A 15,965-nucleotide genomic window follows, 5' to 3' on the forward strand; every position below is an offset into this window, starting at 1 on the left:
TTCCCCTGCTCTGTGCAGAATTGTGATAAGAGATTTCAAAGGCTGAATAGTTATTCTGTAGCTACTGCTACAGAATATGTACAGAATATGTACAGAAATGTGGACCCCTCTCCCAGGAAGTGCACACTGATAATGGTGTTCATTTCCTGACCCAAGCCTGTGCAAGTGTATTGTGTATGTGAACCTTGGTAGATAACTCTACCTATTAAGAAAATAAAAAAAGACAAAAAAGGGGAGAAAAAGGGAAAAAAAAAAGTAATCTTTCATGTATTTGAAAGATTGAATAGCTATTGTCCTGAAGTTACAATTACAACTATAATCAGTCCCGTGCCTTAACAAATGCTGTGGTAGTTACCAAGAGCCTGCAGAGTCTGGTCTCCTGATGTCTTAGCTTCTCTGCCAATAGATGATTTCACAAGTTCAGCCTACAAAAGCCTGGAAGAGCTGCTTTTCAATCCCTTCTGTTGTCTGAGAGAGCTCAGTTCCCTTTCTTCTTAAAGAATTGAGAAGCTTAATTTTCACTTTTGTTCCTGTCAGCAAGGTTTTAACTCAAGTACTAAAGTCACATCCCTTTGACAGCTTAAAGGAAAAGTGAGTTTCCAGCTCTCTTTGCTTGTTCTGCTGCATCCTCTGATTCTTCTTTTTTCACTTGTGTTACTGGGAGCTGGAAAAAATGTGGAACAAGCACTTTGATTCCAAAGAGTTTCCCCTCCCATGTCAGCTCTGTGTTACATATTGGTCCTTGTCCTAAATCTTCCTAACTGGCCACCAAAATGAAGCACTGTTATCTGAGAGAGCTGGCAGTGTCTTAGCTGCATACAATTGACTTTTCAGATTTCTTTCCAGCTTTGTTATTGGTGTTGTTCAAAACCCCCAGATTTATTTAATATTTTTGCTTAGTGTAATACTTGGATATGACGTAGGTCTTGGCTGGGGAAGAAGGGAGACTAATGTTATGTTGGGTTGTTCTGTGAAAAGCTTTATAGAAGTTTATTTTATCTTCTTCATTTAGTGATTTGCTTGGAAATTATAGAGTATGGCTTGTGTCGAGTGAGTTGTGTTCGGGGCCCTAAAAATTAATGTGAAATGGTGCCTTAAAGAGGCCTTTTGTTCAAGAACACTGGAGTTTATATGGTAAAGCAACCTCAGTTCTGTGATGAGACTTTCCCTTCAAATGGTTTATCTTTTGAGAGACTGGAGCAAATCAGGCTGCAAATGATGTTGGGGCTGTGGCAAAGTGGTGGGAGCCCCAAACACTGTCTGAACAGCGCTGCAGCACCTGGAATTGAGTCTCAGTTTTCATGGAGAAACTGAAAACAGATTACCTGGAGCATCAGGGTGAAATGACATCTTTTTTTTCACTCTTGGCAAGAGATGAGACAAAAACATCCAAGTCAGTAATTAACAAAAACAGCAGAAATTCAGTCCCTGAGCCACTTCCATTCCTGGCTTAGGACAGTATTTGTAAGGTTGCTTTTTCCTTGTATTTCTAAGATGACACGGAGCTTTTGATGTGCTTTAATGAAGTGTAGGGCAAAGGGAGAAACCGAGACTGTTTCCCTTGCACTCAAATTTTCACTCTCACCAATTAAAAGCTCAAGGACCTGCATTTCATAACATGCCAAGAGATGAAAATCAGTCTGGTGTTAAAGTGTTATGTGAGCTTGAAGTTCTGCAGATTTTCCTCTTATGTCTTCAGGAACTTCATACCAGAGCCAAGGTCTCTTTGTGGTGTTGGGAGCACAATGTGCTGCTGTGCTAAAGCCAATAAATATATCCTGTTGTATGTAGGCAAAATTGTGACACTGGATATATTTTGAGAAATTTGTCCTACTGGAAATCCCTCAGAAGACTTTTAGGATACATGAATTAATGAGAATTAAATACCATTTGGAATTCAAACCTAGATCCTTTGCCTTGCTTTGCTGGTGTTTAGTGCCATGTGAGTGTGTGTATGTTGGAGTTTACTCCCTTTTAAAGTTGATGTTTCAAATTTTAAATTTTTGGAATTTGAATTTTTGGAATTTTAAATCCTCCTGCTCTGTCATGTCCTTTTGAAAACAGGAACTGGGGGTCTGTCTGAAGAGCCCTTCATTGAACTAACATGATCACCAGTGCTGTCTTCAGGCAAGTCTGGTGTGAATTGTGTAACCTCAACTCATTTCTTTCCCTCAGCTGAACTTTGACTTGGACCGTGGCGTGTTCCCTGTGGTCATCCGAGCAGTGGTGGATGAAGGGGATGGTAAGAATTGCTCTTCTCTTCCCATGGTCTTCTCCTGGCTCCCTCTGAGCTTATGTGACCCCTTTCAGGACTAACCTCCTTGGAATAAAAATATTTCAGGAGTTCACCAAAACTTCCCTTTATTAAAAGGGCCAAGCTAACCACATAACAAACATACTTTTAAAAATAGCCTTCATTTTCTACAGGAAAAATGGCCAGGTATTTATTTAGTGTTGGAATAGTGTTTAGGAGAGCTCCTGGCTCTGCCACCAGTGCCAGGCACACAAATTAGAGCAAATGACATCTTTGCTTGTTGGGTTTTGCTTTTGCAGTTTATAGGTCAAAGAGGGTGGAGCTGGTCTTTTCTCCTTCTTGAGGGGTCAGCTGTCTTCCTAAAAACCTGGAAAAGGGCAGAGAAAAGGAAATGGCTTTAAAATACTCAGGTCACTCTTCAGCCAAATGCAGCTTCATTCAGCAGTTTAAAATGATGCTTTTTTGGAGGATGTTGAATGGTTATAATAGAAGAGCATAATCTTTCAGGAAAAATAATTATTGATTATTTAAAAATAATAACTAATCATAATTCGTAATTATGTTTAATTGATGATTATTTTTAAAGCACACTGCTGTTTTGGAGAGGGTAGTCCAGTGACTATTTAGATTATTGCTTTTAGATTATTACCCACCTTACATGGTATTTACCTTAGGGGATGTGTGCTTTTGGGCTCATCTGGAGTATCAGCAATAAACAGGGCACAAGGAAATCACATTTTCTTTGAAACTGGGGGGTTTTATGGCCAGCAGGACCAGCATTTCACTTCTGTAACATTTTGTACAAAATTTAAGATAATTAGAAAAGAAAAAATCCATTGTTGATCACATTGTTCAGGTCAGTCACTTGCTCAGTTTCTTATGTTGTAGATGTGAAAAAGCCCAGAAACTCATTACATTATTTTACAGTCTTCCAAGCAGACAGAAATAGAACTGAATAAGCCAATTTGAAGTGTGACTAACAAAGCACAGTGCAACATAAAGGAAATTACTTCTAAAGTGCATCTATTTTTAGTGATTTCAGGCACCCTTAGTAAAATCGACATATATGTGTATTTCTTGACCATAAATATAAACCAGCTTCCTCTGTTTATGGAACATTTGGCAAGGTGTTTATACTCTTTAATGTTGGGCATGTCTAGAAGGATCAAAAATAGAACAGGAGGCAGTATGGGAAGCATACATTTATGTACATTCCATGCCCAATCTTAGCCAATAATGTACTATCATCTATTTTAATAACCTAGAAAACCTTTAAAACTTTTAAACTTTTAAATCCCCTCCTGGAAAGAATATCAGCACAAAAAAATGTGTGAGTTTGAGTGGGATTTGAGGAAATTTTGTAATTTGGTTCTTTTTTTTTTTAACTGATGGGCCTGGAAGGAGCTGGTGTGGTGTGTTTGGAAAATTACAGCTGGCCTGGAACCACTTATGTTAAATAAGGTTGAATGGTAAATTAAAATAGCAGTTGGGGAGATGCTGGTTTGGACTGAACTCTGCCATGGCTTGCAGTGTTAGCAGGTCACACTCACACCACTCTGGCCACACACGCTCCTGGAATGCACAGAGGATATGAATTGTTACCTTTCCTTGGCCATTCAGGCTGAGGGAAGGGATGTGAATTTTGTTTATTCTGAGAGATAGAGTAGCCTTGCTCTTGGCTGGCAGTGAGAGGAGCAAGCAGAATTCCCAGTTTTAACCCCCTTTTCTGTATTTTGTTGTGTTCCTGATTCCAAATTGCCATCACCAACCTCAGTTACCCAGCAAATCTGCAGGCAAATCTCCCCTCTTTCACGTACAGCTGTTTCCAAACACGGTCTGTGTGCCATAGTCCAGTGAATGGTTCCTCTGTTGTTTCTGCTGTTCTGGGAGTCCAAAGGAAGCTGTGGAGCTCCTTTCCCTTTTAGACAGAGCAGGAGTCTCTTCCTTGAGCTGCACCTTCTGGGCAGAGCTGCCCAGCAGCTCTCCTGCCTGTGCTGAGCCCAGCCCTCATCACTCCAAGCAGGATGAGTGCTTCCATGCCTTCCCTTCCCTCTGGGACTCCTTCACAAGCTCTGTCTCCCATTTCCATATGATGAGTCTGAAGAGGATTCAGGGAAAGGATCCAGCCAGCTAGAGCTGAACAGAGCCTCAGAGTGCTGAGTGAGAGAGACTGGGATTGTACCTCACCTTCTCTCTATTTGCTGAAGGAGCCAGGAATGCAATACTGAAACCTTTGACAGCCCCTTCCCATTGCTGTGGGATTAAGAGGGAACCCTCAAGTTTGGAAGAGAGAAAATGCTTATCTTTGGACAAAGCTGGATAGGGATGTTTCAGTGTCTGAAGTCAGTATGAGAAATAAATGTTTTATAAGCATGTCTGACTAGACTGAAATAAAGTAATAAATAACAGGGCTACAAGTGCTGCCAATTGCTATTAAACCAGATAGATCTGTGATAAATTCAGGTAATTAAGCCCAGGAATTTCAGGGGACAGGAGAATCCCACTAAGTGCTTTGTTTTACTGTCCCTTTCCAACCTCTGCTAACAAAGTGGGATGGTTTGGAGCACCCAGCACAATGAAGGCATGGTTGTGTAGGGTCCATCACAGAGCCCAGCAGGGTTTTGTTCTTGCTCTGTTCTGAGCCAACCTGATGACAAGATAAGAAAAGTTCTAAATGCAGGAGAAGGTGAAAATAGAACAGATGGCAGCTCAGAAATTGTAAGTGGACTAAAATTCAGCTCAGGGTACTTTTATGCTTGTGCTGCTTGAGAGGTTTAACCAGTTCTGCCCTTTCTTTTTTTGCAGTGGTGGTTGAGGTCACTGGTCATGCCCATGTTCTTCTGGCTGCATTTGAAAAGGTAAATGAGAGGTTTTTTATCCCTCTCCCAGTTCTTGTGTATGTAAACATTTCCACAGGTCATTAGTTTGTATTTATATAACACTTGGCACAGACGAGTCCTGGCCTGTGATTGGGGTTCCTGGATGCTGCTGTACTACCAAGAATCGTTTGCAGCAGCTCCTGTGCAGCCTGTAATTATCATTTGTACCCGAGCTGGTCACTCAGAGAACAGCAGGGGTGTTTCCTGTGTGTGGAAAGGGTGTGTTCCTCCCGTGGAGGGTGAAAGGTGTTGGCCATGGCTGCTTCCATGCAGTTTTCCAGGGTTTCATGATTTTTGGAGAACTGGATCTGCTGTGTCCAGACTCTGTTGCATCAATGTTAGCCTGAGTTTACACATAGGACCAAGGCCTCTTGGAAGGATTGGCATGCATCCTGTGTAAAGGCTGAGTTCCACTGCTTTTGAGTGGTGTGTTTGATGTAACTGAACCCTGTCTGCATGGTAGGGCCAAGCTGTGTGCACAAGCCTTGATAACAAACTCTCTTCCCTTGGAAACTGGACCCTGGAAACAAATGCAATATCCATAACTGGACCTATCCATAGCATAACCCTGTTGTGTCTGATTGTGCTAATACTGCAGACACATTTTCTGGGCAGGTGATACTTGTAGTGACATGCTGAGGTGAGGCAAGAGGTGCTGGAGCAGAGCTGGAAGTGTAGAGGGAGCAGCATCAGTGCTATGCTGTTTGGAAATTCTCCACTTCCCAGCTGGCAAGTGGCTGACTTCTGTATCTCAGTGTGCCTGGTTCCTGCCAGGTCCTAATTCTGTTCCTCCAAGGTGGATAATGTGGATGATGACAAGCTGAGTCAGAGGGCATGGCAAGCACAGTCAGTCCTAAGGAAGCATATGGTTGGAAGATGCTCTAAGTGTTCTAGGTTGCTTTTTTTGTTGGACTTGGTCTGTGAAAAAGTGAGTTTTCCCCTGTTAGAAAGGCTGCTCTTAGCATTTGCTTTGTTGGTAGCTTTACTCCTGCAATTGGACACCTGTCAGAAATGAGATGGAGTCAGCTGCAGCACCCCTAGGACCAGGGCAGGGATGTTACTGGAGTTTCCTCTCTGGCTGATGTGAAAAAACAACACACTGGAATCCTTCAGTCATAGTTCAGCCACTTCTTACCTCTCATCTTCCACTGAATGCTTAAAACAAGATTAAAATCTTGCTTTTAATAAAAAGTCACAAAGTACATGTTGAGTTCCTCATCCTCCCTGTTTGGTTAAAATATATTCCCCATCCTTAAAGTAATTGCAGCTTTTGAAGTCTAGGTCCATAAATCCAGGGGAGGTCCTTGATAAATGAGCACTGCTGATCCCCAGAGCTTGTTCAGAGGAAAAACAGACCAGCAGGACTTTGTAACTTGCTATGTATGTATCTTTAAGATCAGAGGAATAACCTTGATCCTGTGTGTAGTCTGACCTTGCAGCTCCTCCAAAGGCAGAAACTTGTTTGCCTGAAAACAGGACTGTTTTGTCTGTGCTGCAATGCTGTTGTCCCTTCCTTCTGAAACTCCTTCAGCAAACAGATGCAGATTTGCAGCTGCTCACAGGACCTGCTGGAGCATCCCCTGATGCTGCTCCCTAGGCTATGGCAGGGGAGTTCATTTCTTTCAGTGTAGTGGCCCTTGTGGATAATGGGGAAAGTACAACTGGCACCCTACTCCCATCATTAATTCTGGCACCAAGCACACACAGAATTGTTCCAGCTATGCTTGCTGCCCCTGAGCAAATCAAAGGCTCCACAGCTCTGAGGATGTGAGCACATGGGACTTGTTTCTGACTCCATTCAGTGGACAAACCTTGTTCTCAGCCTTATGGCAGCCCCTTGCTCTGCCAGGGCTCTGGCCTTGAGTGATTCTGTCACTTGGTGTTATTTTGGGTGTTAATAAATATCCCTGCCAAGTCTTGCTGGACTGGCTGAAGAAGTGTCTGCACCCAGTTGGACCTGAAAGCATCCAGTATGCCAGGGGAGTTTTGTGGGGGCTCTGACCCACTTCAGCCAGGTTTAACTGGAGCCAAGTCCACCTGGCTCTGCACTGGAGCAGACCAGTAGCTCTCCAATATCCTGTTCCACTAACTCTGCTGGGGGGCACTGCTGCCATCCAGACTGTCCTGCTGATACACACCTTACTCTCCCCTTAGCTAGCAGACACCAGCTCTGAAACAAGACCCTTTCTGATTTGTACACTCCAGCTATTTAATGCTTTAATGTCTTTTTTTTTTCTCTGCTAGCACGTTGATGGCAGTTTTTCTGTGAAACCGCTAAAACAGAAGCAAATTGTAAGTACTTGTTTCCTTTCTACTCTTGATTAAAGACTTGCTGGTGTCCCACAGGTGCCTGGCTGTCCCCAGTGGGAAGCTTTGGTGTTCACTGGGAGCCTGAGATCTCACCTTCTTAGCTCAGATCTTGTAAGCAAAGGCAGTGAGGTACTGGGCACCCTTAATTTTGCAGTTTTGTCCCCCATCCTGGTCTGGTGTGATGTGCAGAAGCTGGGTAGTGTCTTACAAAGACTGAGGTTGCATCCAGTCCTGCATAACCAGAAATACATAAGCAACTGCAAGCTGCTAAGATTGCCAAGAATTTCAGCTTCTGAAAAGAAATCTGGTAGTGATTCTGCTGCAAGGATCAGCTTGAAATGTCTTCAGGAAAGAGATGAAATTTTGGTGGTTGATCCTTTGAGCTTTACCTGTGTGCTGTGTTTTAGCTTTAAATGGGTTTCACTTCATCTGCTTACTTGGTAGCTAGGGGTTTCTGATTTGAATTAAGTGCCTTTTGTTACAAAGAAGGTCATTAAACGCCTTAATAAGACACTCTTTGCTCTAAGATGTTCATTCCAATCCCTGGGTCGGAAAAGAACTACAAGCAGTATCAGTAATCATAGCTCAAGATGGCATTTAGAAAAACACACAGCACCACTGAAACTGAGATAGCATCTGCACCCTTAGGAGAGCAGAGCAGAGGTGTAGAGTCTGTGTCTGGAGTAAACCATCTGTGTAACATTGTACATTCTTTGCCATTCCTGCTTTTCTTTTGCCTTCCCCTCCCTGCACTGCCAGGGCTGTGGGTGCCTTTTGTGGGCATCGATCAAGAAGCAGCAGTGCATGAGCTGAGCTGCTCTGTGCTGAGATCAGTTGTAGTGTAAGCACCAACCTGTCTGAAGAAAGTCAGCATGGATGAATACAAACAGATGGGTCAGCAGAAAACCATGACCTGGACTTGGCCAGTGGCTCCATGTGCATCTGCTGAGGCTGTAAATAGCAGCAGGAGCCTTTGGAAGGATGACATGGTGTGGGATGGGTTGGAGAATCATGAAGGTGAAGCACTGTGTACAGCTACCTGCTCCTTCTGAATTACTCCCACTCTGAAAACCTAGAGTTTTTCCCAGGAAGAGCTTTGTTGCACTGCTCACCCTTTCCCTACTGGGATAGAAGCTCCTCAGGATTTTTAGAGGGAAGAAGTCAAAAGGAACACAGATTCCTGCAGGGATTTGGGCCTCTTTCTTCCTGACCTCTTCTCTGCTTTGAGCTGACAACTTCTGCACTCACAGTCACTCATCATGATCCTCTGAGGAGTCAGGATGCTGGAACAAGGCTCTCTTTGAAATGCCAAGTTACAAAAGAACATCTCCCACATAATTGTTCCCAAACTTCCTGGGTGAGTTGTGAGCCACTGCAGAGGATTTTGCTCAGCAGTCCAACAGCTGATCTCATTGCCATGAAATGCAGGCCTAGAACAGATTGTCTGTGAGCTGCACACTGAGTTACACAGGGAGACTCTGGAATTGGTTTGTTATCACTGCTGTGTCCCAGCTCAGAGCATTTCTGAACTGGCAAATGGGCTGGGCAAAGCCACTCCTCTTCTGAGCAGTGACAAGAGGAGAGGAGAGAGGCCAGTTTGACATGGAAATTACAGAGGCACTGGGATTGATGAGCTCTTTTTAGCACTGGGGTGTTGGTGGCTTGGCTTGACTGCATGTTGGGAGCTGGACAGCTACTGGAGATGGCAGGAAAGTGTTTCCTCCCACTTTTTGTGAGATGTGCCTCTTTGGTACTTTGCAACCACCCTTTTACCTGTCATGAGGGTTTCTGTGGAGGAACACATCCTGCTCTGGGGAAGCTGCTGTGTAGCACCAGATCACAGAATCATTTGGGTTGGGGAAGAGCTGCAAGATCATCGAGTCCAGCCTGTGACTGATCACCACCATGCCACCCAGATCAGTAATTCCTTGAACACCTCCAGGGATGGTGACTCCACCACCTCCCTGGGCAGCCCTTTCCAATGTTTAACAACCCTTTCTGTGAAGGAATTCCTCCTGGTGTCCAACCTGCTCCTCCCCTGGTGTTACAGATCCTTCTGCAGAGCCTTCCTACCATCCAGCAGATAAACACTCCCACCAAACTTAGTGTTGTCTGTGAACTTACTGAGGTTACATTTGATCCCCCCATCCTGATCATCAATGAAGATGTTTAACAGGACTGAATCTTGACTGCCTCAGTGCTGGAATTCAGCTGCTCAGTGGGGTTTGCAGGCAGCTGCCAGTTTCCAGAAGTCATGGCTTGGATTTCTCCCAGGCTGGGGCTCTGAGCAACTTCCACCTGTGCCTCAAGCACCTTCTGCCACCACACCCCAAATTTAGAGATGCCACCAAGGGTGTGGGGATGGCAGTAAATGACACTGCACTAACATAGAGTTATTCCTCAAGTGCTTCTCTTGCTAAGGGACATGGTTTGTCTGTCCTCAGTAGCTTAACCTTATGCTCCCAGGGGATGAACAGAGAGGTGCATGATGAACACTGGTGTGCCAGTAAGGAGCTGTTGGCACAGCCCATCCTCTGAGATTGCAAAAATGGGTGAAAGTTCATCTTGGTTAAAGTTAAGCAGGGCCTCACAGAGGTGAGGACTGTAGAAGGGTGATTGCCTCTGGATTATCTGAGCTGTGGGTGTGTATTCCTGATGTCTGGGACAGGCAGAGTACTTGTTTTTAGATGATTTTGATATCCCAGCTAGCCACTTTCGTTACTCTCTGCTCAGACCAGGCAGGATGGGCTCTACTTTTTGAGCAAGGAGAGACTCATTCTCCAGCTGTCCTTTGCAATATTTGTTTCTGTTGCATTTTCATGTCACTATAGGGGAGCTCTGGGTGTAACATGGACATTTGACACAGGGAGGGAGGGAAGGTGATCATAACACCAGTAAGGACAGAGCAGCTGTCACTCCAGCTGTGGTGTTCTCCCCTAGGTTGACCGGGTGAGCTACCTGCTTCAGGAGATCTACGGCATCGAGAACAAAAACAACCAGGAGACCAAGGTAAAGGTGCCCAGGAGGCTCCCTCAGCTGGGAGTTTCCTGCCTGCACCTTCTGCTTTTGAGCTTAACAATGGGGATTGTCAGGGCAATGTGGAGGTGCTTCCCAGAGTCAAGTCTGTGTCATTCCTGCAGGCACCCAGGAAGCCCAGGGATGGCAGATCATCCTTGGTGTCAGGCCCAAACAGGCAGTGGAGTTGTGCTGAGGTAATTTTGGGCAGCATGAGGCTTTTGAGGATGTTCCCTGTGGCTGGGATTGCTAGGGGAGAAGGGCATCAGTGCCCTAGGGGTGTGTCGGATTTTTTAGGGCTTGTAGAGAGCCAGTGTTGCTGTTTCTCTGCAGTCAAGGCAGTCATGGTGTCTGTGCTTTGCTCTTGTGGCTCCTTCATGTTCTGCTTGGGGGTTCTGCATGTTCCTGTAGTGTTTCAAACTGAGCTCTCTGGGACTTGCAAGTGTCCAGAGACATTCCTCTTGCCCAGCAGGAGGGAGCACAGCACCTCTAAGGGATGTATACGCAAATGCCATAACCAGAAACATTTCCCATCTTGAGGCAGGAGCTGCTGCTGGATCCCAGCCTGCTGCACAGCCCTGCACAGGTTGTGTGACTGCTTTATTCTTCCTTTAGCCTTTGTAGAGCTGCCCTTTGCTGCCACCTGGGCTGTGGAGTGTAGCCAGTGCTGGCCTTGGGATCACACTGCTCCAGGCTGTGGAGTCCATGATTTGCACACAGTGGAGTAGCCACAGAGCAAGACAAGCAGGATTTCCTCTCCAGTGTCCTTCCCAGAGCATCCTGTGGTCCCTGTCTGCCTGTGCCAACAGGTAGCACCCAAAGAGGCAGGAGGGAAAAGTATTTTCCAAGATTTTTCTTGCACAGGATCTACTGACAGGATTGAGGGTTTCTTTTTGGGCCTACCAAGGTCTTGTGATGATTCTCGTGATCCAGCAATCCCATGTTCCTGGCCCATCAGACAAGTGGCCTGGGGCCATTTTTGTTCTTCCTCATTCATCAGACCATGTGAGTGGGACAGCAAAGAGCCTGCTCTCTCTTCAAAAAAAGGCTGGGTGAGGATGTGGCAGCAGCACAATTGCTGTTTTTACACTGAGGTTGCCCATGTGTTCGCCCTGGTGACCAAAGGGGACCCCAGTGAAGGTGGAGAGGACCCCATCCTGGGTCATCATGGTGGGCTCTGGCAACTCCTGTGACATCAGTGGGGAGACTGTGGAGTTTTCTGGTGTAAGTCTTGTGGCTGGAGTGTGAGTTTCTCTTCCAGCTTGATCAGTGTCTGTGATCCAATTTGTGGGGCTCTGAGATGGGTGTGAAGCGTGTTCATGTTGAGTGGGTGCACACTGAGCCTTTTACCAGGGTAGCTGTGGGCAGGTGAGCACCCTGGCCTGGTTCTTCTGCAGCTGCATCAAAGCTTGTGCCAGCACAGGGGTGCAGGAGAATCACTCAATTGCTCTGGGGATCTGTGGAAGCTGGGCTGGACATAGCTGGAATGACAGGAAGCACACTTTTGGGGCTGGTCTGTCTGTGGGGAAGAAAGGCCAGAGTACCAAAGAGTTCACTTCCCTATTGACCCTGGAGCCACCAGGATGGGAGGCAGGAGCTTGTTCCTGGTCAGCCTCAGTCAAGGGGATCCCTGCCCCAAAATGGGTCCCCTCTGAATAGAACATGGCTCTGGGGAAAGACAACTCTGCCATGAATTCACAGTGCCCTGAGAGGAAGGAATGAGAGCAGGGCTGTGTGGGCTACAGTTTGCTTTCCTTGAGGAGCTCCTGCTGAGAGCTGCAAAAAGAGATTTTCCAGACTTTTGGGTGGGAAACTCCATCAGGCTCCTGTCCCTTGGCAGCTTGGCATAGCCCCCACTGCTCCCATGCCAACCCCTTGCCTCCCCTTGCAGCCTTCAGACGACGAGAACAGCGACAACAGCAACGAGTGCGTGGTTTGTCTGTCGGACCTGCGGGACACCCTCATCCTGCCCTGCCGCCACCTCTGCCTCTGCAACTCCTGTGCTGACACCCTGCGCTACCAGGCCAACAACTGCCCCATCTGCAGGCTCCGTGAGTGCCCTGGCCCCCTCCCCAGCCCCTGATAAGGCACAGCAGGCTGGGAGGAGCGGCCTCTGTTGAATACCCCACCCTAAGGCTCAGCATCGCACGTGCTGCTGCTCTCACTGGCACCTGGAGATTGCTGGCACCTAGAATAAACGTCCTCAGACAGGAGAGGAGAGTGGCTCTCTATCCAGTGCCTCCCTGGCCACTCACCTCTCCCTGGGGTGGATCTGAAGGTGCAGGTGCTCTGGGCTGTGCCATGTCAGCAGTTCTTGTGTTTTGGTGAAGATGATGGAAAATGCCCCAAAGGAAGGGATGGAGAAGCTTTATCCTGAGAATTTCTGGCTGAGAGAGCAGCCAGTACCACTGGAGGGCTGTTCAAGTACATAGCATGATTTTTTTAATCTTCTGACAACTTTACCCAGATTTCACCAGGAGGCAGGGATGAGATAAGTCAGTTTGGAGTCTTTTGCTCTGCCAAGAGTTAGGAGGATTTGCTTAACCCCTTCATTGCTCAGCTCTCAAAAGATGGAAGAAACTTAAATACGTGTTTTGGCACTCAGGCAGCATTTGCTGAATTCTGTGTATTTTCTCAAAAGCACAGAGGCATGGGAGGCCCTTGAGAAATGTGTGTTTTTGCTGGAAGGGGCAGAGTGTGTGTTTTGCCCCCTGGTCTCTGAGGTATTTGATTGCTTCTAACTGAAAATTCTCAGGGAAAGAAATAAAGAACCTAAGATGGATGTTTGGCCTGAGAAGTTAAGTCCAAACATGGCAAAGAGCAGTAACCAAAAGCAAGATCTCACCAGAGGAAGCGCCAGACAGCTTTGACTATAAGTAGCACATTATAAAACACAGATTGTCTCATCTGCAGGCTGTAGGAGAGTAGGTTGTGTTTGTTTGGAAAATGCCCCCATCTCAGACTTCCTGGGAATCTGCTTCTGGGGAGTGCAGAGGCAGCAAGGATAGATTTGTACCTCTGTTCTCTGGCTCTAGGCTGATCCTGAAGGGGCTGGCTGCAGCAAGAACTAGGGAGATGCCTGGCAAGTTCTCACAGCTGTATCAGTACAGATGTCTGGCTCGTTTGTATGCACCCTTGGCACAGAGGAACAAGCAATATTAAAGATCTGCAGATAGAAGAGATCTGCAGGGAGTGGAGATCAAAGCTGTGGTGGTGGGAGGACTGAGGGGTGGCTGTGCTGGGGACAGTCACTAACCCTTCAGCTGGAGCCCTTCACCACTACAGCTGGACCCCAGGGCTGAGGTTTGTGGGGTCTGAAGGAACCCAAAGAGGTTTTAATGGGTCTCCCACCCAAGCTGTAGCATACAGTGCACTCCTGAGGCTGTGCTCATGTTTTTCTTATGAAAAAATTTTCTTATGTTGCTGTGACCTACCTTTAAGGGGAACTTCTCTGGGCCTCTACACTTGTACAGTAGCTGAAGTACCCTGTCCATGGCTGCACTGGGGCAGGCAGGGGCAGTTCTCCACAAGGGCTCTGTGTACCCAGACTTGTTCAGCCAGCAGATCCCTTCCCTGTGCAGATCAATGGACTGGAAGCCCGGCCCCATCACTTGGCTTTGGGGCGCTCCATCGCCCCACTCCCCAGGCGCAGGGGAGTTCCCCCATGCCAGCAGTGTGTCTGTGGCAAGGCCAGGAGCTCTGGCATGGCCTGGCCCTGCTGGGCTGGGCAGTCACCACCTCCTGTTCTCTCCAGCCTTCCGTGCCCTGCTGCAGATCCGGGCGGTGAGGAAGAAGCCGGGGGCTCTGTCGCCGGTGTCGTTCAGCCCTGTCCTGGCACAGAGCGTGGACCATGATGAGCACTCTGTGAGTATCTGGTGATCTCTGTACAAAGCCTGGCCGCTGGTCTCAGCCTGACCAAGCAGCTGGTGGGTGCATGACTTGTTTGGACTGCTGGCTGGTGGCCCTGGGACCTCAGGAGGTTTGGTCACACCCTCCACTGAGGGCTTCCCAAGCAGTGCCACCTTTTCTTATCAACCTGCTGGATTAGTAACACAACTGGATTGGAGGAAACAAATCCACAGAAATCTCAGGATGGGAAGGTTTCTTGTTGTCTGTCCCAACAGAGAAGTGGCAGACTCTGGGCATGACAGGGTGTGAAAACAGACCAGAGGAGTTCCAGTTTGACTTGCACACACATCATCTCTGTGGCAGCACACGGATGAAATGCCCTTGGCACTGGGGTTCTCTCTTGGCATGGCTCCTTGTGGCAGCTTCCCTGGGTGTCTTGGCATGCATCTGAGGGAGTGTGGGATGGGAAGTGTTGTGCTGGTGGCCTTAGGGCCCAGTTGCACATCCCCAGTGTGGTAAGGGCAGCAGCTCATTGAGCAGTGCTGTTGCACAGCTGGCTTGGGTGAGACACCAAGATTAAAATAAAGAGAAGGGCAGCTGCATCTAGAACATCCTACAGGCCTTCATGGGAACAGATACTGTCACAAAAAAAGGTTGGGTTTATCCATCTGCCCTCTGCTGCCTTCAGCTGGGGATGAGGAATAGGGTGGTGGAGAAGCCCTGAGGGTTGTTGTGAAGCAGAGTGTGGCGTGTGGAGGACGCGGGCACTGTCACCTGCAGCGAGGTGAGGAGATGCTGTGTGTCTCTTCCTGTCACTAACCTCAAGAAAGAACTTCTTTAAAACATGGTTTTCTCTTGACAGCACCCCTTTAAACCCCTTAAGGTGAGCTCTGTCTCCCTGCCCAGCAGGAAGCCTAGGAGGGAAGTAAGAACAGTAAGTGGACTCGGCTGGTTGCACTTGGCAGCTCTCTGCCAGCAGTGTCACCTGCACGTGGCAGTTTTACACACAAGGGCTTGCTGACACTCTGGGTTTGGCCTGTGCCCCTGCCAGGCTATGACACCCCACATCCTTCACACTGGCAGTGAGATGCTCACACCCTGCACAGATGATCACTGACATCCCTGGTTTGCCTGTGGAGGAACAAGCAAGAAGGAAGCAGCTTGGCACAGCTGACTCTCAAGGACTGTCCCCTGGCTGATTTATAGTTGCTGGCCAAGATGTTTTGACAGCTTCATAGGACTGTGGGCAAGCTGCAGTCCCCACAGTCACCCAAAAGCTTCCTTGCATTTAGCTCATCCCCTTGGCAGTTTGGTGTGGGCACATCTTGGTGTGGTTTGTGGTGCTGGGATGTAGAGGTGCAGCTGGAGCTGGTCTTGCATTCAGGAGCATTGGCTGGTTTGCTTTAATGGGAACAGAAAGGATGGAGCTTGTCTTGGCTGAGACCCTCTGAGTTGGTTTGGGAATATGTAACTGGAGTGCTGCATGAATGGCAGTTGTGGGGGTCCAGGAGCTGGGAAGGGGAAAGGTGAGGGAGCCCCCAGGCCAGTAAGGCTATTTGTCCCCTCTTTGTTTACTCCCATCAAATGCAGCCATGGCTGTCATCTCTATCAAGGAGGTTGCAGTTTTCTTTTGCTCAAGCCGGCTCAGATGCTTGCCC

The 15,965-nt window shown here is 47.4% G+C and overlaps 1 protein-coding gene across 6 annotated transcripts in view; it reads left to right on the plus strand.

The window, feature by feature from the left end:
• The window catches only part of MGRN1 (mahogunin ring finger 1), a 53,987-nt gene that overhangs the window by 32,162 nt on the left and 5,860 nt on the right, over positions 1 to 15,965 (plus strand). For 4 of the 6 annotated variants that reach the window (XM_058849282.1, XM_058849280.1, XM_058849281.1 and 1 more), the window contains exons 6-12: positions 2,176 to 2,242; positions 5,060 to 5,112; positions 7,378 to 7,425; positions 10,384 to 10,452; positions 12,350 to 12,509; positions 14,213 to 14,322; positions 15,170 to 15,241. In XM_058849282.1, the coding sequence (XP_058705265.1) occupies positions 2,176 to 2,242; positions 5,060 to 5,112; positions 7,378 to 7,425; positions 10,384 to 10,452; positions 12,350 to 12,509; positions 14,213 to 14,322; positions 15,170 to 15,241 (579 nt within the window). The remainder of the gene's footprint in view (positions 1 to 2,175; positions 2,243 to 5,059; positions 5,113 to 7,377; positions 7,426 to 10,383; positions 10,453 to 12,349; positions 12,510 to 14,212; positions 14,323 to 15,169; positions 15,242 to 15,965) is intronic. The other 2 variants (XM_058849283.1, XM_058849279.1) reach the window with 1 other exon arrangement.

The sequence above is a fragment of the Poecile atricapillus genome, chromosome 14 (genome assembly GCF_030490865.1).
Source record: "Poecile atricapillus isolate bPoeAtr1 chromosome 14, bPoeAtr1.hap1, whole genome shotgun sequence".
Taxonomy (NCBI): Eukaryota; Metazoa; Chordata; class Aves; order Passeriformes; family Paridae; genus Poecile; species Poecile atricapillus.